At 36.8% G+C, this 22,366-nt stretch overlaps 1 protein-coding gene across 4 annotated transcripts in view; it reads right to left on the bottom strand.

Moving 5' to 3' along the window:
• Positions 1-22,366, bottom strand: part of LOC128663538 (F-box/LRR-repeat protein 12) — a 495,942-nt gene that overhangs the window by 263,553 nt on the left and 210,023 nt on the right. For all 4 annotated transcript variants that reach the window (XM_053717912.1, XM_053717913.1, XM_053717914.1 and 1 more), the window contains exon 8: positions 789-836. In XM_053717912.1, coding sequence (XP_053573887.1) covers positions 789-836 — 48 coding nt within the window. The remainder of the gene's footprint in view (positions 1-788; positions 837-22,366) is intronic.

Genomic DNA, 22,366 nt, shown 5'->3' with positions numbered 1-22,366 from the left:
ACATATATACAGTATACAGTATATACATACACACACACACACATATATATACAGTATACAGTATATACACACACACACACATATAGGTAACCTGACAATTTTTGGTTTTTAAAAAATCCTCAACAAAATATTTTTTTGGTGTATTGTGGTCAATTTATCTTATGCTGGGCAGACATGATTCTGTCTGCATTTAACATTGCACAAGCATTTCTAGTCCAATCGGGCGCTAGCAGGGGGTGTCTTACGACCGCTGCTTCTTAACTTCTGTTTCCGGCAAGGCAGAAACTTGATTGCTTGGGTAGATAGCAGCAATCGCTGCTTATTAAATCTACCCCATAGTATTGACCATAATATTAGAGCTTTATAATAAATAGTTTCTAATTATGGCATCCAGATGTTAACTAAAAAGTATTACTGTGCTTGCTATGAGCTGAAAAAAAACGAATTGGCCGTCAAAAAAGGCAAGGTTTGTCCCTTAACTATGTCAATATATAGACCTTGTTCTTGCTAATGTATCCTAGGGAACATCTTGGCTGCAAATCCCACATTTAAAGTGTTTATGTAAAACTAATGTTGTCCATTTCAAACATTCACAATGTAATAACAGAAATGTAAATGTACATTATAGTATTTTTTTATTTTCTCATGATATAACTCGGCTGTTCAAAGCTTCTCTGCACCCTTATGGAAATAATGATATTTTCTATGTACATTAGATATGTAACATTATTCTGGGGCATCTTTCTACAGCAATAGAATTAAGTAATGTGTAGAAGTATTTATCTTACTCTTTGTAGAATTCTCCAACTCTCTCAGTTTTGAAGCAATTTCTGAAACTATAAGAGAAAAAAGAAAGGTTATCAGCACTATATACAAGTGATGTGAAGAAATATGTGGTTTCTCTATCAAACATTCACCAAGATTATGAGTTTTGAACGCTATAGGGAAAGTAAAGAACACAAAAAAGTTGCGTTATTTAACCTCCTATAACGCTGCCATTACAAGTTTAAAAAAACGGCTTGTGTCGGACATTATGGAGATTTTGAGCTCCATACTGCACCAAAAACAAGCTGTGTTTTAATGTGCTCGTGCACACTTTCCCGATAGACATCAATGGGGAGAGCCGGCAAAAAAAGTCTAACACCTGCGGTCGCGGAAACAAAAGCTCCGTAACGCAGCCCCATTGATGTCTAGGGGGAAAAAGAAAATACAGTTTAAACCTAGCACCCTAAAATAAACCCAGAGTCTAAACACCCCTAATCTGCTGCCCCTGACATCGCTGACTACTTCCTACAGTTATTAACCCCTAATCTGCAGCTCCCGATATCGCCACTACCTAAATAAAATTATTAACCCCTTATCTGCTGCACCCCAACATCTCTGCAACTATATTAAAGTTATTAACCCCTATTCCGCCACTCCCCAACATCGCTGCATCTAAATAAAGTTATTAACCCCTAAACTGCCAGCCCCCACATCGCAACAACCTGAATTAAACTATATTAACCCCTAAACCTAACCCTAACGTAACCCTAATCCTAACCCTAAACCTAACCCTAACTCTAACACCAAGGGCAAAGTAGGAGCGCCGTCTTCATAAGAAGAGTGGCTTAACTGCGGCGTAGAAATGTATTATATATGCAAGTGTAACTTTATATAGAACATGCATACAGTACTTGGCTATATGTCTGACCATGTGCAATTACAGGATGCGCAAATATTATCAGTTAGATTCAATTATAACTGTTATATTCAATTATAAGCAAGAGCACGTACTTGAGAAACTTATTAAACAAAAAGTTATACACAAATCAACAGAAGGTGCAAAATCAAAAAATTAAAAAAATTAAACAATAGAGAAATAAATCATAAAGGCTCCACGGTGTGTGATCGTGCACAGTGTGCTAGAAATAAGTGGTTTGTAAAATAAATGTGACTAATCTAGAAGTCAAAACATTATAGCTACTTGTATATAAAAAAAGTAACATATTTAAAATGGAAAGAAAAAGAGTGCCTTAAGGCTACTTTGTAGCAATGTGAAAATGCAACACTGTCTATTGTAGATCACTGCATGTGCTAACAAACATTTAATGTTATGAGAAATTTAATGTTATAAGAAATATAGTGTAAAAGGAAATAGTGGCTAATAAGAGCTGAGATCAGAATAGAAAGTCGAAAAATAATAAGGCGTGATGTCTAAAAGAGTGTAATGTCTCTTGATCTAATAGTTAATAATTGAGAATATCAGTCTTGGCAGGTATCTGATAAACATACAACTAGTAATACAATAGTTTACTCTTAACCCTTTATTGGATAAAATGCAGAATGAGTATGATATATCTCATAAGTCTCATATAAACATATTGATGTAGTAGAACGTATTAGAATGTAATAGCGTACAGTAATATAACAGAGCATATAAAAATGTGATAACATATGAATGTATTATAACATGTATTAAACGTGGTAATTGCTGCAGCAATAAAATCGACTCAGAGCTTAAAAAATGAAAAAATGAAAAAAAAAATGTATTATAAAAATGCCAAACAATAAAAAATATGAAAATGCCAAATGGAGAGAACAAAAAGTTCTGAACAAATCTAAATGCTGAAGGCTGATCTGTAGTAGAGAATCAAGGGTAATTTGGATCCAGAGACCTAAAAGGAAACAAGAAATACAACCAGAAGTCTGCTACTAGGACAAAGCTTGTAAATGGAAATGTGCTCATCGTATGTCAGGCTGGTATGTCGAATGGGGGTCTGTCTATGCGTTTCAGCCTGGAGGGGCCTTTATCAAGACTATACCAGCGTGTGTATCTTTGAAGTATTTAAAGGCTAGTTTAGCCTATCAGAACCATGGGGACTTGGTCCTCTATTGCAGGTACATAGATGATATCCTAATGATATGGAAAGGGAGTATCAAAGATCTTTAACATACCTTTAAAGTGACAACATTTACAACCTACAATTTACATATCAATATTCTAAACACCAATTCAATTTCCTGGATGTGAGTATAGATTCCTCCAAAGGAACAATTAACACATCTATCTATTTCAAGCCGGTCGACTGCACAAACTATCTACACCAAACCAGCTGCCATCATCAGAATTGGATTGAAAACATACCAAAGGGCCAGCTGATGAGGGTAAGGAAGAAGTGCTCCTAAAAAGAAGTATGGTTGAAACAGTCCCAGATTTTATTGAAGAGGTTTGAGGAAAGAGGTTATAATATGGACAAGATAAAAAAACAGTAAAGGAAGTGGACAAAATTGTTCAAAATAACCTCAACTATAACATCAAAGCCAAACAGCCAGAGACAGACACTATGGACATTCCATTTATTACTGAAAATAGTCAGAATAAATACAGAATTGAAAGGATCATTAAGAGACACTGGAACGTGTTAAAAGAAGACAGTCATTGGTGAAACACTCAGCGAAAGACCACATTTCATATATACAAAGACACGAAACTTGAAAACCATTCTAGCTTCCAGTGTAAGTGGGAAAAACCTGACACAGTGAGAAGCATACAAGGCACCAACCTTAAAGGTTTTTTCCCTTGCCACACATGCAAAGCATGTAAGCATAGTATTAGGACCCAAAACGTACAGTCACATGTCACAAAAGAAAAGTTCAAAATCCAGCAGATGATCCTCTGTAAGGACAAAGGTATTGTTTACCTACTAGAATGTTCCTGTGGCCTGCAGTATGTGGGTCAGACCTGCAGGCCCTTAAGAGATCGAATCAGGGAACATATCCTGAAGATAGAAGGCAATAAAGATGAAGTACCTTTATATAAACACTTCCGAGATAAACACAATGGTGATATTAAGGCTCTCAAATATACAGGGTTCCAAAAAGTACAAAAAATTGAAGATGAGGAGACTTAGAGAAAATTCTTCTATTAAAGGACCAGTAAACACAGTAGATTTGCATAATCAACAAATGCAAGATAACAAGACATTACAATAGCATTTACTCTGAATTTAAAATGATTAGTAGATTTTTTTCAAACAAATTTCAAAGTTATGTATATTTCCACTCCCCCTGTACCATGTGATGGCAATCAGCCAATCACAAATGCATATACGTATAGTCTGTGAATTCTTGCACATGCTTAGTAGGAGCTGGTGACTCAAAAAGTATAAAAATAAAAGACTGTGCACATTTTTTTTAATGGAAGTAAATTGGAAAGTTGTTTAAAATTACATGCTGTATCTGAATCATGAAAATTTAATTTGACCTGAGTGTCCCTTTAAATGAATATAAATGGATCTTCGAACTAGACTGTCTGTACCCTAAGGGTCTAAATGCAGACTTTGAAGTGGCACATCTTCTGTAACACTTAATAGAAGTACAAAAAACACCTATATGCAATTGACCATCAGCATAGAGGCAGTCTTCTCATTTGTTTTTAAATTTGATTTATTTATTCTATTACTAGAACCCTCACCATGGGAAGCAGTTCACATTAAACAAACAAGCAGAAAGTCCAGCACACTGTGGAAATTTTGGGTGCAACCTATAGCAGGGCAATGCACAACCATGTATAAATATCCAAACGTTCAAAGAATAGCAGCACACCAACAGGTAATATTTACCAAATCTTTATTGCAGGTATTACCGAAAGTCCATAAAAATTTGTTAAAAACCCCAGGCTGCCCAATTGTGGCAGGCGTGGACTGTGTGTTCTCAAATGTTTCAATATATTTAGATCGAATACTAAGGAGGTTTGTGATTGAATCCCAATCATATATCAAGGACACTGGAGACTTCTTAAATAAATTGGAAAATATTTCTGTCCCTTTGAACAAATGTATTTTATTTAGTATGGATGTCTCCAGCCTCTATACCTCCATCAGTCATGATGGGGGTGTGGGAGCTGTAAAAAAGATAATGGCTGACTCTAAACTATACACCAGAGAGTTAAAGGAATTGATATTGAAATTATTAGACATCATATTAAGATGCAATGAAATTTTATTCCAGGATCAATTTTATATAAAAAAAACAGGGTACAGCAATGGGCTCCAATATCGCCCCTACATATGGCAACATTTTCATGAGTATATATGAAGAGAAATTAGTATATAATAACAATTTATTTAAGCAATATGGCGCCACGTGGTGGCGCTATATTGATGATGTGTTTGGCATATGGCTGGGCGACATTGGAAGCCTATTGCAATTTGTAGAGACATTAAAATCAGCAACATTGAATATCAAATTCACATTGGTCCACAGTGAGGAAAATTTGGCATTCTTAGATACCCTGGTGATTAAAGAGAATGGAAGAATTAGGGTGGACCTATACAAAAAAAGCACTGATAGAAAAAATTTACTATTGGATAATAGTGCTCATCCTCAGTCCTTAAAGAATTCCCTTCCCAAAAGTAAATTTTTGTGGGTTCGCCGCATTGTGTCAGATGACAAAAGAAGTGAAGAAAGACTTAGGGAAATGGGTAATCTCTTTATTGACAGGGGATATGACAGAGAATTAATTGAGAAAGGGATTAGAAATGTTATGGAGATCCCCAGAGATAATGTGTTAAAACCACAGGTAAAAATCAAGGAAAAGAGTAAAGACAGGATAGTATTTGTGTCTAAATATAATGAATTAAGTATCAAAATTCAGCTATATTGATGATGTGTTTGGCATATGGCTGGGCGACATTGGAAGCCTATTGCAATTTGTAGAGATATTAAAATCAGCAACATTGAATATCAAATTCACATTGGTCCACAGTGAGGAAAATTTGGCATTCTTAGATACCCTGGTGATTAAAGAGAATGGAAGAATTAGGGTGGACCTATACAAAAAAAGCACTGATAGAAACAATTTACTATTGGATAATAGTGCTCATCCTCAGTCCTTAAAGAATTCCCTTCTCAAAAGTCAATTTTTGTGGGTTCGCCGCATTGTGTCAGATGACAAAAGAAGTGAAGAAAGATTTAGGGAAATGGCTAATCTCTTTATTGACAGGGGATATGACAGAGAATTAATTGAGAAAGGGATTAGAAATGTTATGGAGATCCCCAGAGATAATGTGTTAAAACCACAGGTAATAATCAAGGAAAAGAGTAAAGACATGATAGTATTTGTGTCTAAATATAATGAATTAAGTATCAAAATTCAGAAGATTATTTGTAGACATTGGTACATTTTAAAGAATTGTAATCCGAATATACCAGAGTTCCAAAATTTTCCAATGCCAGCTTATAGAAGAGGGGTTAACTTAAGAGATACCTTGGTGAAAGCTGATATTGGCTCTGCGAAAACAAAACAGACAAAATTATATAACAGAAAAAAATAGGGGTTGTTACACCTGTCTGGGATGCTCACATTGTAATAACATATTAAGGGGCCAAATTTTGTTCATCCTCAATCTGGGAAAAAATTTGGATTAAAGATTTCATGACCTATAATACTGACTTTGTAATATATCTCCTTAAATACCCGTGTGGGCTTATTTACATTGGTGAAACAATCCGTAGGGTAAGGGATAGGATTACTGAGTATAAATCGAGTATTAGGAGAAAAAATTTAAAACCCCCAGTAGCAACTCATTTTTTAGAGGCCCAACATAGAGTTAGTCAACTTAGATTCCAAGTAATAGAGCATATTCCCCCTTGTAGACGAGGGGGCGATAGAGAGCAGTACCTTAAACAAAGAGAGGCATTCTGGATATTTAATTTGAACTCATTAACACCAATGGGTATGAATAAGGATTATGACCTGTCAGTATTCTTATGAAAGATTGTACTTGGAATTTTTTAATGAAAAATAGAGTTGTTTACTTATGAGTAAGGGAATACATTTTTGAGAATATCAGTCTCATAGAATGGTTATTACTACATATTTACATATTTTGAATTTTTGTAAAATATTAAAAATATGGTTTTTGATATATATTGATCTCTCCAAATAACTGTGTATTGTTTTATTTCTCTTTTGTTTAGGAGAAAAAAAGTGATATTGTATATATAGTAATTTTAAGAAAATTGTTAAGATATCTACATATGAAATTTAACAATGTTTATGGTACATTGAGAGTTAATTGATGTAAAGTAGGTGTGTCCTTTAGGGTATATAAGGTGAAAGAGGAAGTGATGTATGTATAGCATGATTATGTAGTCCGAAACGTTGCTGCGTTTTTTTGTGCTCCTGGAACGTTAAGCACTTCACATTACACATAGGTTTATTATACTCTCCTTTCATGTAAACACCATGAAATGCTCTATCACTTCAGAAAGTACACCTATACACCTTGCAAGCTTTAGGCTAGACAGCTTTATATATTCTTCTACATATTTCTATAATTTTGATCCTTAATCAAGTATGGTAAATATGTTTATCCATATGTTTATTTATTTTAAATACATATTATTTTTATATTATTTTTACACTTGTCTGCAAATATATATCTCCAATTTATTTATTTTATGTTATCAGCTTATGTATTTATTTCATTTATCATTTTTTATGTACAAGTATAGCATAGTGTTATGCTCTACTTATAATGAAAGGCTCCGTATAATTTGTAAAAGTGTGTCTCACCTTTCAGACTAGGTCTAAAAAGTGCCCATAATACATGGATCTATCTAAACCACCCTAGATGAATGTAGTATATATTTTTTGTTAAATATACTGTAGGGTGTTGTCTATATCTGATATTTCAGTTGTAAGTCATAACATCCTCTTTCAGCAATATCTTTTTCCAGCTATCTATATTTTTATATATATATTTTTAATGATAGATTGATCCACATAATTGCGGACACATATCTAAATGTTAGGATTTATATATATTCTTTATATTCTTCTCTTCCACTCTACATTTCAATTTTAGTTTAGTATAACTGCTAACACTTTGCTCTTAGCCATGTCTTTTAGTACACTGCCCACAATAATGTCACTTTGCCCATTTCAAAGATGGCCGCAATAACCTCATTTAAAAATGGCCGCCAACAAATTGCTCTCAGCCATGTATTTCAGTAAACTGCCCACACTAATGTCCCTTTGCCCATTTCAAAGATGGCCATTATGACCTCATTTAAAGATGGCCGCCACAACATTAGATCTATATATTATTTTAAACCACACTAAAGAACTACTAAAAATATAACCTTGCCCATATTATAAATGTCCGCCATTACTCTATACTTACTCATTGGTCAAAACCTCGCACACCCATATTTCTGACGGCGCCAAAATTTGTCACCTCTCCTTGGTTCTGATAGGCTAAACTAGCCTTTAAATACTTCAAAGATACACATGCTGGTATAGTCTTGATAAAGGGCCCTCCAGGCTGAAACGCATAGACAGACCCCCATTCGACATACCAGCCTGACATACGATGAGCACATTTCCATTTACGAGCTTTGTCCTAGTAGCAGACTTCTGGTTGTATTTCTTGTTTCCTTTTAGATCTCCGGATCCAAATTACCCTTGATTCTCTACTACAGATCAGCCTTCAGCATTTGGATTTGTTCAGAACTTTTTGTTCTCTCCATTTGGCATTTTCATATTTTTTATTGTTGCATTTGCATTTTTATAATACATTTTTTAATTTTTTAAGCTCTGAGTTGTTTTTATTGCTGCAGCAATTACCACGTTTAATACATGTTATAATACTGTCATATGTTATCACATTTTTATATGCTCTGTTATATTACTGTACGCTATTACATTCTAATACGTTCTACTACATCAATATGTTTATGAGACTTATGAGATATATCATACTCATTCTGCATGTTATCCAATAAAGGGTTAAGAGTAAACTATTATATTACTAGTTGTATGTTTATCAGATACCTGCCAAGACTGATATTCTCAATTATTAACTATTAGATCAAGAGACATTACACTCTTTTAGACATCACTCCTTATTATTTTTCGACTTTCTATTCTGATCTCAGCTCTTATTAGCCACTATTTCCTATAACATTATATTTCTTATAACATTAAATTTCTTATAACATTAAATGTTTGTTAGCACATGCAGTGATCTACAATAGACAGTGTTGCATTTTTCACAAAGTAGCCTTAAGGCACTCTTTTTCTTTTTCTTTTAAATATGTTACTTTTTTTATATACAAGTAGCTATAATGTTTTGACTTCTAGATTAGTCACATTTATTTCACAAACCACTTATTTCTAGCACACTGTGCACGATCACACACCGTGGAGCCTTTATGATTTATTTCTCTATTGTTTAATTTTTTTAAATTTTTTGATTTTGCACCTTCTGTTGATTTGTGTATAACTTTTTGTTTAATAAGTTTCTCAAGTACGTGCTCTTGCTTATAATTGAATATAACAGCTATAAATGAATCTAACTGATAATATTTGCGCATCCTGTAATTGCACATGGTCAGACATATAGCCAAGTACTGTATGCATGTTCTATATAAAGTTACACTTGCATATATAATACATTTCTACGCCGCAGTTAAGCCACTCTTCTTATGAAGACGACGCTCCTACTTTGCCCTTGGTGTTAGAGTTAGGGTTAGGTTTAGAGTAAGGATTAGGGTTACGTTAGGGTTAGGTTTAGGGGTTAATATAGTTTAATTTAGGTTGTTGCGATGTGGGGGCTGGCGGTTTAGGGGTTAATAACTTTATTTAGTTGCAGCAGGGTTTTGTTGTTTATGAAAAAAATTACAAACCCACACTAACATTACAAACCCCACCCCCCCAAACCCACAAAAGAAAAAACAACAACTATCTAACAAACCTAAGCTACCCATTGCCCTGAAAAGGGCATTTGTATGGGCATTGCCCTTAAAAGGGCATATAGCTCTTTTACTGCCCAGACCCTAAACTAAAAAAAACACCCACAAAACGCTTAAAAAAGCCTAACACTAACCCCCTGATGATCCACTTACAATTTTTGAAGTCACGCTTGAACGCTCTTCATCCCGGAGTTGAAGTCCTGATCCAGGCAGCGAGAAGTCTTCATCCAGACGGCCTCTTCAATCTTCATCCCGGCGGCATCTTCTATCTTGATCCTGGAGATGCGGAGCAGGTCCATCCTGAAGACATCTGGCACGGAGCATCCTCTTCATATGGTCGTCGCCATACACTGAATCTTCAATGCAAGGGAAGCGATTCAAGATGGCGTCCTTTGCATTCCTATTGGCTGAAAAGTTTGAATCAGCAAATAGGAATTAGGGCTGCTAAAATCCTATTGGCTGTTCAAATCAGCCAATAGGATTTACGCAGTTCTCATTCTATTGGCTAATTTGAATTTGTAACGTAAAACTCATAACTACTGACTTTAGATGGTGCTACAGATCTTGTAGTTTTAGGCTGTAACGTTCACTTTAACTAATGTGTTAAAGAGTACACTAACACCCATAAACTACCTATTAACCCCTAAACCGAGGCCCTCTTGCATCGCAAACACTATTTTAAATTTTTTAACCCCTAATCTTCCGCTCCCGACATTGCCTATTCCGCCGCTCCCCAACATTGTCACCACTATAATTAACATATTAACCCCTAAACCGCCACCCTCCCGCATCGCAAACACTATTTAAATTTTATTAACCCCTAATCTGCCATCCGCCCACATCACCCCCACTATATTAAAGTTATTAAGCCCTACACCGCCGCCACTATAATAAACCTATTAACCCCTAAACCGAAAGCCCCCACAACAAAATATATTAATTCAACTATTAACCCCTAAACCGAAGGCCATCACATTGAAAAAAAACCTAATTTAAACTAGTAACCCCTAAACCTAATGCCCCCCAAAAATCCTAGCACTACTCTAAAAATTACAAACTATCTAATTACAAAAAAATACTAAGTTACAAAAAATAACATACACCAAAAAATAAGAAACGAAATTATCCAAAATAAAAAAAGAATTACACCTAATCTAATAGCCCTATCAAAATAAAAAAGCCCATCCAAAATAAAAAAAAACCCTAGCCTAAAATAAACTACCAATGGCCCTTAAAAGGGCCTTTTGTGGGGCATTGCCCCAAAGATATCAGCTCTTTTACCTGTAAAAAAACACAAACCCACCACCCAACCCTCCCCCCAAAATAAAAACCTAATTCTAAAAAAACTAAGCTACCCATTGCCCTGAAAAAAGGGCATTTGTATGGGCATTGCCCTTAAAAGGGCATTTAGCTCTTTTACTGACCAAACCCTAAACTAAAAAAAACACCCACAAAACCCTTAAAAAAGCCTAACACTAACCCCCTGATGATCCACTTACAGTTTTTGAAGTCCCGCTTGAACGATCTTCATCCCGGAGTTGAAGTCCTGATCCAGGCAGCGAGAAGTCTTCATCCAGACGGCCTCTTCAATCTTCATCCCGGCGGCATTTTCTATCTTGATCCCGGAGGTGCAGAGCGGGTCCATCCTGAAGACATCTGGCGCGGAGCATCCTCTTCATATGGTCGTCGCCATACACTGAATCTTCAATGCAAGGGACGCGATTCAAGATGGCGTCCCTTGCATACCTATTGGCTGAAAAGTTTGAATCAGCCAATAGGAATTAGGGCTGCTAAAATCCTATTGGCTGTTCAAATCAGCCAATAGGATTTAAGCAGCTCTCATTCTATTGGCTAATTCCAATTTGTAATGTAAAACTCATAACTACTGACTTTAGATGGTGCTACGGATCTTGTCGTTTTAGGCTGTAACGTTCGCTTTTTGGCCAGACCGCAAAACTCGTAATAACGGCGCTATGGTAATCCCATTAAAAAACGTCATTTTTACGAGTGCGATACTGACATTGCGTTACAGGCTAAAAGGCTTGCGGTTCACCTATACCGACAAGACTTGTAATGGCTGTGTTAGGGAAAATGATGCGTTATGGGCCACAACGGTGCTATTTGACTCATAATGCACAACTTGTAATCTAGGTGATTATTAATTATCTCAAATTAAAGAATACAATGATTCGAACAGAGAAGACACACTTTTTAAAGATAGAATTTGTCTTATTTTTTATATGCTTTATATATATACTAAAAGTTGGAAAAAGAAATCCGGCCATTCTTCCAATGCTCCAGCTCTAGCTTCTAACATTGCCACATAAACGTCAAGAAGCTGTGAGCATCAACTGAGCATTTTTTAGGGGATGATTTAAAAAAATCCTATGACCAAAAAGTGAGGAAGTTATACAGTTCCTTGTGCAATCTACTGCAAAGGATCTGCAGCCTTGTATTGCATCAACATTATTTTTCAAATATTTGAACCTGTGTAAAATCACTACTTTTCAAATGCTTATATTTTATGTATGTAGACTAAATTGGTTTGTAAAAAAAAATGCAAAAAAAAAAGCTAAATGGTGCAAAACATGAAAAAAGTGCTAACTCACTATAATTATTTGAGGTCCTGGAAGTTATGATTATATAATTAGTGATGTCGCGAATAGTTTGCCGGCGAATAGTTCCCGGCGAACATAGCATGTTCGCGTTCTCCACGGTGGGCGAACATATGCGATGTTCGATCCGCCCCTTATTCGTCATCATTGAGTAAAACTTTGACCCTGTACCTCACAGTCAGCAGACACATTACAGCCAATCAGCGGCAGACCCTCCCTCCCAGACCCTTCTACCTCCTGGACAGCATCCATTTTAGATTCATTTGGAAGCTGCATTCTTAGTGAGAGGAGGGACAGTGTAGCTGCTGCTGATTTAATAGGGAAATCGATAGCTAGGCTAGTGTATTCAGTGTCCACTACAGTCCTGAAGGACTCATCTGATCTCTGCTGTAAGGACAGCACCCCAAAAAGCCCTTTTTTTCCTTTTTTTTTTCCCTGTGTAATCTAATTGCAGTTGTCTGCCTGCCAGCGTGTGTGTCAGGCTCACAGTGTATACTGTGCCCACTTGCCCAGTGCCACCACTCATATCTAGTGTAACAGTAGAGTACATTTAAAAAAACAACACTTTTTTGACTGTGAAATAATAGCAGTCAGTTTCCTCCAGTGTCACACCAGTGCAACTCATATCTGGTGTAACAGTAGTGTACATTAACCCTTTAATGACCACAGCACTTTTCCATTTTCTGTCCGTTTGGGACCAGGGCTATTTTTACATTTCTGCTGTGTTTGTGTTTAGCTGTAATTTTCCTCTTACTCGTTTACTGTACCCACACTTATTATATACCGTTTTTCTCGCCATTAAATGGAATTTCTAAAGATACCATTATTTTCATCATATCCTATAATTTCTTATAAAAAACTTTATAAAATATGAGGAAAAAATGGAAAAAACACACTTTTTCTAACTTTGACCCCCAAAATATGTTACTCATCTACAACCACCAAAAAACACCCATGCTAAATAGTTTCTAAATTTTGTCCTGAGTTTAGAAATACCCAATGTTTACATGTTCTTTGCTTTTTTTGCAAGTTATAGGGCCATAAATACAAGTAGCACTTTGCTATTTCCAAACCATTTTTTTCCAAAATTAGCGCTAGTTACATTGGAACACTGATATCTGTCAGGAATCCCTGAATATCCCTTGACATGTATATATATATTTTTTTAGAAGACATCCCAAAGTATTGATCTAGGCCCATTTTGGTATATTTCATGCCACCATTTCACCACCAAATGCGATCAAATAAAAAAAATTGTTCACTTTTTTCACAAATTTTTTCACAAACTTCAGGTTTCTCACTGAAATTATTTACAAATAGCTTGTGCAATTATGGCATACATGGTTGTACATTTTTCTCTGGGATCCCTTTTGTTCAGAAATAGCAGACATATATGGCTTTGACGTTGCTTTTTGATAATTAGAAGGCCGCTAAATGCCACTGCGCACCACATGTGTATTATGTCCAGCAGTGAAGGGGTTAATTAGGGAGCATGTAGGGAGCTTTTTGGGGTAATTTTAGCTTTAGTGTAGTGTAGTAGACAACCCAAAGTATTGATCTAGGCCCATCTTGGTATATTTCATGCCACCATTTCACCGCCAAATGCGATCAAATAAAAAAAAAACTTTAAATTTTTCCACATTTTAGGTTTCTCACTGAAATCATTTACAAACATTTTGTGCAATTATGGCACAAATGGTTGTAAATGCTTCTCTGGGATCCCCTTTTTTCAGCAATAGCAGACATATATGGCTTTGGCATTGCTTTTTGGTAATTAGAAGGCCGCTAAATGCCGCTGCGCACCACACGTGTATTATGCTCAGCAGTGCAGGGGTTAATTAGGGAGCTTGTAGGGTTAATTTTAGCTTTAGTGTAGTGTAGTAGACAACCCCAAGTATTGATCTAGGCCCATTTTGGTATATTTCATGCCATCATTTCACCGCCAAATGCAATCAAATTAAAAAAAATAGTCAACTTTTTCACAAACTTTAGGTTTCTCACTGAAATTATTTACAAACAGCTTGTGCAATTATGGCACAAATGGTTGTAAATGCTTCTCTGGGATCCCCTTTGTTCAGAAATAGCAGACATATATGGCTTTGGCGTTGCTTTTTGGTAGTTAGAAGGTCACTAAATGCAACTGCCCACAACACATGAATTATGTCCAGCAGTGAAGGGGTTAATTAGGTAGCTTGTAGGGAGCTTGCAGGGTTAATTTTAGCTTTAGTGTAGAGATCAGCTTCCCACCTGACACATCAGACCCCTTGATCCCTCCCAAAGAGCTCTCTTCCCTCCCCCACCCCAAAATTGTCCCCCCCATCTTAAGTACTGGCAGAAAGTCTGCCAGTACTAAAATAAAAGGTATCTTTTTTTTAATATATATATTTTTAGCATATTTACATATGCTGTTGTGTAGGATCCCCCCCTTAGCCCCCAACCTCCCTGATCCCCCCAAAACAGCTTCCTAACCCTCCCAATCTGCCTTATTGGGGGCCATATTGGGTACTGGCAGCTGTCTGTCAGTACCCAGTTTGCAAATAAAATGTTTGTTTTTTTATTTTTATTTCATTTTTCTGTAGTGTAGCTTCCCCCCCCAAGACCAATCCCCCACCCGCTCCCAGATCACTTAGATTTCCAAGTACTAAATATTTTGCACCCCTTTCTCCCACTTTTAAAAACATTTTTTTCTGTAGTGTAGCGGTTCCCACCCGCTCCCACCCCGTGCACGCGCCCGCCCGCCTCCTCCCGTGCACGAGCGCGCGCCCCCAGTGATCCCGATCCCGCCCCCCTCTCTGACAAGGACCGCATTGATGGCCGCCCACCCACCTCCCACTTCAGCTCCCACCCACCAACGAATGCGGCCATCGATGCCCGGTGCAGAGAGGGCCACAGAGTGGCCCTCTCTGCACCGGAGGGGTAAAATTTGTTATTGCAGGATGCCTCGATATCGAGGCATCCTGCAATTACCGGAAAGCAGCTGGAAGCGATCAGGATCGCTTCCAGATGCTTTCCAAACCCGAGGACGTACGCCATACATCCTCAGGCGTTAACTGTATTTTTTCTGAGGACATATGGCGTACGTCCTCGGTCATTAAGGGGTTAAAAAAAAACTAGAAATTTGACTGTGAAATAATAGCAGTTTCCTTCACACGTGTGCGTTTCAGGGCCTGCCAGGGCGCAATGTCACACCAGTGCAACTCATATCTGGTGTAACAGTAGTGTACATTTAAAAAAAATATACAATTTTGACTGTAATAGATTGAATAGCAGTTAGTTGTCTGCAAGAATGTGTGTCAGGCCTACAGCGTCTACTCTGCCAACTTCTGCCAGTGCACAGTGCCATTCATATCTGTTGTCACAGTAGCTTGCACGAATAGTACCACTAATCGAAAAAAAAATGACAGGCAGAGGCAGGCCACCCTGCAGGGGCCATCGTGGTCGTGGTACTGTGTTTCGCTTTGGCCCTAGAATAATGCAGTGCGGTGCGTTAAACGGGGAGTTTGGTCTGTCACTGTGAAGCGGGCGTAACCCTTACACTACCTGATCGATACAACATCATACCTGATGTTTTAAAGCACGTTATTCCAAACAATTTAGGAATGTTAGGTGATTTATGCCCTTTATGGATTAAAACCAGACTCTGCATCAACTATGTAATTTTCCATGGGAGTTTTGTCATGGATCCCCCTCCGGCATGCCACAGTCCAGGTGTTAGTCCCCTTGAAACAACTTTTCCATCACTATTGTGGCCAGAAAGAGTCCCTGTGGGTTTTAAAATTCGCCTGCCTATTGAAGTCTATGGCGGTTTGCCCGGTTCGCCGGTTCGCAAACATTTGCGGAAGTTCACGTTCGCTGTTCGCGAATGCAAAATTTTAGGTTCACGACATCACTATATATAATACAAACATTTTTGCTTATTACTGAACAAATATACAGAATTGCAAAATCAATAGTTCTATCTCATTACACAATAATAATTTGAGCGTATGTGGCAATATTTGTCCTTTTATCTCTATTTCTTATACTTTGCCTTTAGAATTTTTGTGTAGGTACATCTTATATGCTGAAAACTTTGGTTCTCCTCTTGATAAATTATTCTATTGGTCTATTTTTTAACATTAATAAGATTTTTTTTTTTTAATATTGATAAATACCTTATTTGAAATAAAGAGAAATTATTGATAACATAAAATACCTTGGGTAAGATTACGATTGGAGTGCATAGATTTGCACCTGAGCGATAAGGGGTATATCACGAGGTTTTGCGCTCATCGGATTTACTGATTGTATTATGAGTTAAAAGTACACTAGAATGATTACCGCGACTTCAGAGCTCTTGTTAACTGTTTTGCGAAACTTCAAAGTCTCACAAAACACATACAAAATACACTACAAAATACAGTTACACTCAAAATAACACTATCTATTAAAATAAATTCAATAATAATATTGCACACAAAAGTTATAAAGGCTCAAAGATATGAGGTCTCAGTTGTTAGGAAAAATTAGGCAGGCAAAGAGCTGTATTATAGAGATACATAGATATACATGTCTAAAGATGGATATATATATGTGTATATGTGTATATATATATATATATATATATATATATATATATATATATATATATATATATATATATATATATATGTCTACATATTATATGAAAAGAGTTATTACACTTCACTGCGCTATACCTGCTGTATTTAGCTTGTAGCTATTAATTTAAGATGTGACTATTAAGTTAACAGAATGTCCTGTATAGTCTGTTATTTTCTGTTATTTTGTATCCCTAGATATACTGATACAATGATCTAGTCTGGTTTACACACTGAAGGCAAGAAAAAAGTGTCATTGTGTATATCTAATGTACCGTTAAAGTAAAAAAGATTGATGTACAAAACTTATCATCACATAAAATCCCCTGTAAAATCTATTTCTAGACAGCTGAAAACAAGTTTATACAGATACCTAGATTGGTTTGAAATAAGTAGTGCCCCAGAACAATGTATAATTAAAAAAGAAAAAGTGGATATTATAAAAGCTGTGGTTGTCACATAAATTTCAAACGTGAGATTTTGTAAAAAACTTATAATAATATATAAAATAAATAAATAAATAAATAAATAAAATAAATTGAGCCAGAGCAACAAAATATATATATATATAGTTTCAAGAAGAAAGTTCAGTTTCAAAAACGATTCTTGGTCACAAACAATCTAAATTATCCCTTGTTAGGTTTTAAATCCTACTTACAGGAGACACCCTCAATCGTATGAGGTAAGTCTGATGCTCAGCTTAGAAGATCCACTGTTAGACTCTTTCCCCGGCTTTTCTGTTCCAATAAGTAGGGTTCGTGCTCCTTTGGAGTGTGGTGTAGACTTTCTGGAGAATCTCTCAGTCAGTTTCAATCATGGGGTGAGAAAGAAGGAAAGCTACATAGCGTAACTCCGTAATACAGTTTTATTAAAATATTGAGAGTACAGAGTGTCTACTTACATAGTGTGACCTCAATCTAAATGAGGTATCACATTGGCAAAATCAAAATTCCAATCCAAACGATTATGTGCAATAGAATGGGGTCTTGGAATTATGTTAGATCCTAGGGTTTATATATCAGTACCAGAGGCGGGCAAAATACCTTAATTCTGATTGGCTGATAGAATCCTATCAGCCAATCGGAATTCGAGGGGCGCCATCTTGGATGACGTCCCTTAAAGGAACCGTCATTCGTCGGGAAGTCGGCGGTGATGATGGATGTTCCGCGTTGGCGGGATGAAGATGGATCCGGAAGAAAGAAGATTGAAGATGTTGCTTGATAGAAGACTTCAGCCGGATCATGGACCTCTTCAGCTCCTGCTTGGATGAAGACTTCAGCCAGATCATGGACCTCTTCAGCCCCCGCTTGGATGAAGACTTCAGCCGGATCATGTACCTCTTCAGCCCCGCTTGGGCTTGGATGAAGACGTCGGAGCCTGGACCGATGATCTTCAGGGGCTTAGTGTTAGGTTTATTTAAGGGGGGTTTGGGTTAGATTAGGGGTATGTGGGTTGTGGGTTGTAATGTTGGGGGAGGGTATTGTATGTTATTTTTTACAGGCAAAAGAGCTGTTTTCTTTGGGGCATGCCCCGCGAAAGGCCCTTTTAAGGGCTGGTAAGGTAAAAGAGCTTTTCTATTTTAATTTTAGAATAGGGTAGAGCATTTTTTTATTTTGGGGGGCTTTGTTATTTTATTAGGGGGCTTAGAGTAGGTGTAATTAGCTTAAAATTTTGTAATATTTTTCTAATGTTTGTAAATATTTTTTTTATTTTTTTGTAACTTAGCTTTTTTTATTTTTTGTACTTTAGTTAGTTTATTTAATTGGATTTACTTGTAGGTATTTAATTTAATTTATTTATTGATAGTGTAGTGTTAGGTTTAATTGTAACTTAGGTTAGGATTTATTTTACAGGTAATTTAGTAATTATTTTTACTAGGTAGCTATTAAATAGTTCTTAACTATTTAATAGCTATTGTACCTGGTTAAAATAAACACAAAGTTGCCTGTAAAATAAATATAAATCCTAAAATAGCTACAATATAATTATAATTTATATTGTAGCTATATTAGGGTTTATTTTACAGGTAAGTATTTAGCTTTAATTAGGATTAATTTATTTAATAAGAGTTAATTTATTTCGGAAGATAAAAATTATATTTAATTTAGGGGGGTGTTAGGGTTAGACTTAGCTTTAGGGGTTAATAAATTTAATAGAGTAGCGCTGAGGTCCGGTCGGCAGATTAGGGGTTAATACTTGAAGTTAGGTGTCAGCGATGTTAGAGAGGGCAGATTAGGGGTTAATACTATTTATTATAGGGTTAGTGAGGCGGATTAAGGGTTAATAACTTTATTATAGTAGCGGTGACGTCCGGTCGGCAGATTAGGGGTTAATTTTTGTAGGTAAGGTAGCAGCAACGTTGGGGGCAGATTAGGGGTCAATAAATATAATATAGGGGTCGGCGGTGTTAGGGGCAGCAGATTAGGGGTACATAAGTATAACGTAGGTGGTGGCGGTGTGCAGTCGGTAGATTAGGGGTTAAAAAAAATGAATTAGAGTGGCGGCGATGTGGGGGGCCTCGGTTTAGGGGTACATAGGTAGTTTATGGGTGTTAGTGTACTTTAGAGCACAGTAGTTAAGAGCTTTATGAACCGGCGTTAGCCCAGAAAGCTCTTAACTCCTGGCTTTTTGCTGCGGCTGGAGTTTTGTCGTTAGATTTCTAACACTCACTTCAGCCAAGACTCTAAATACCGGCGTTAGAAAGATCCCATTGAAAAGATAGGATGCGCAAATGGCGTAGGGGGATCTGCGGTATGGAAAAGTCGCGGCTGCAAAGTGAGCGTTAGACCTTTACCTACACGACTCTAAATACCAGCAGTAGCCCAAAACCAGCGTTAGGAGCCTCTAATGCTGGTTTTGACGGCTAACGCCAAACTCTAAATCTAGGCGTTAGTTTTTTTTAATTTTTTGTACTTTAGTTAGTTTATTTAATTGTATTTAATTGTAGTTATTTGTAGGTAATTTATTTAATTAATTTAATGATAGTGTAGTGTTTAATTGTAACTTAGGTTAGGATTTATTTTACAGGTAATTTTGTATTTCTTTTAGCTAGGTAGTTATTAAATAGTTAATAACTATTCTAACTAGCTAAAATAAATACAAAGTTACCTGTAAAATAAATAAAAATCCTACAATAGCTACAATGTAATTATTAATTACATTGTAGCTATCTTACGGCTAGATTTAGAGTTGGGCGGTAGCCGTCAAAACCAGCGTTAGAGGCTCCTAACGCTGGTTTTTACCGCCCTCTGGTATTTGGAGTCAGTCAGGAAAGGGTCTAACGCTCACTTTACAGCCGCGACTTTTCCATACCGCAGATCCCCCTACGCCATTTGCGTATCCTATCTTTTCAATGGGATCTTTCTAACGCCGGTATTTAGAGTCGTGGCTGAAGTGAGCGTTAGAAATCTAATGACAAAACTCCAGCCGCAGAAAAAAAACAGGAGTTAAGAGCTTTCTGGGCTAACTCCGGTTTATAAAGCTCTTAACTACTAAAGTACACTAACACCCATAAACTACCTATGTACCCCTAAACCGAGGTCCCCCCACATCGCCGCCACTCTATTAAATTTTTTAACCCCTAATCTGCCGCTCCGTACACCGCCGCCAGCTACGTTATCCCTATGTACCCCTAATCTGCTGCCCCTAATACCGCCGACCCCTATATTATATTTATTAACCCCTAATCTGCCCCCCCAACGTCGCCGCCACCTACCTACACTTATTAACCCCTAATCTGCCGAGCGGACCGCACCGCTACTATAATAAAGTTATTAACCCCTAATCCGCCTCACTCCCGCCTCAATAACCCTATAATAAATAGTATTAACCCCTAATCTGCCCTCCCTAACATCGCCGACACCTAACTTCAAGCATTAACCCCTAATCTGCCGACCGGAGCTCACCGCTACTCTAATAAATTTTTTAACCCCTAAAGCTAATTCTAACCCTAACCCTAACAACCCCCTAAGCTAAATATAATTTTTATCTAACAAAATAAATTAACTCTTATTAAATAAATTATTCCTATTTAAAGCTAAATACTTACCTGTAAAATAAATCCTAATATAGCTACAATATAAATTAAAATTATATTGTAGCTATTTTAGGATTAATATTTATTTTACAGGCAACTTTGTATTTATTTTAACCAGGTACAATGGCTATTAAATAGTTAAGAACTATTTAATAGTTACCTAGTTAAAATAATTACAAAATTACCTGTAAAATAAATCTTAACCTAAGTTACAATTAAACCTAACACTACACTAGCAATAAATTAATTAAATAAAATACCTACATTACCTACAATTAAAGCTAACACTACACTATCAATAAATTAATTAAATACAATACCTACAAATAAATACATTTAAATAAACTAACTAAAGTACAAAAAATAAAAAAGAACTAAGTTACAAAAAATAAAAAAATATTTACAAACATTAGAAAAATATTACAACAATTTTAAACTAATTACACCTACTCTAAGCCCCCTAATAAAATAACAAAGACCCCCAAAATAAAAAAATGCCCTACCCTATTCTAAATTAAAAAAGTTCAAAGCTCTTTTACCTTACCAGCCCTGAAAAGGGCCCTTTGCGGGGCATGCCCCAAAGAATTCAGCTCTTTTGCCTGTAAAAAAAACACATACAATACCCCCCCCCAACATTACAACCCACCACCCACATACCCCTAATCTAACCCAAACCCCCCTTAAATAAACCTAACACTAAGCCCCTGAAGATCTTCCTACCTTATCTTCACCTCGCCGGGTATCACACCGATCCGTCCTGGCTCCGATGTCTTGATCCAAGCCCAAGCGGGGGGCTGAAGATGTCCATGATCCGGCTGAAGTCTTCATCCAAGCGGGAGCTGAAGAGGTCCATGATCCGGCTGAAGTCTTCTATCAACGGCATCTTCAATCTTCTTTCTTCCGGAACCATCATCTTCCAGCCGACGCGGATCCAACCTCTTCTACCGACGCCTACTCGCCGAATGACGGTTCCTTTAAATTACGTCATCCAAGATGGCGTCCGTCGAATTCCGATTGGCTGATAGGATTCTATCAGCCAATCGGAATTTAGGTAGGAAAATTCTGATTGGCTGATGGAATCAGCCAATCAGAATCAAGTTCAATCCGATTGGCTGATCCGATCAGCCAATCAGATTGAGCTTGCATTCTATTGGCTGATCGGAACAGCCAATAGAATGCGAGCTCAATCTGATTGGCTGATCGGATCAGCCAATCGGATTGAACTTGATTCTGATTGGCTGATTCCATCAGCCAATCAGAATTTTCCTACCTAAATTCCGATTGGCTGATAGAATCCTATCAGCCAATCGGAATTCGACGGACGCCATCTTGGATGACGTAATTTAAAGGAACCGTCATTTGGCGAGTAGGCGTCG

Source organism: Bombina bombina, chromosome 6, assembly GCF_027579735.1.
Source record: "Bombina bombina isolate aBomBom1 chromosome 6, aBomBom1.pri, whole genome shotgun sequence".
Taxonomy (NCBI): Eukaryota; Metazoa; Chordata; class Amphibia; order Anura; family Bombinatoridae; genus Bombina; species Bombina bombina.
This window is presented reverse-complemented; position numbering and strand designations above follow the sequence as displayed.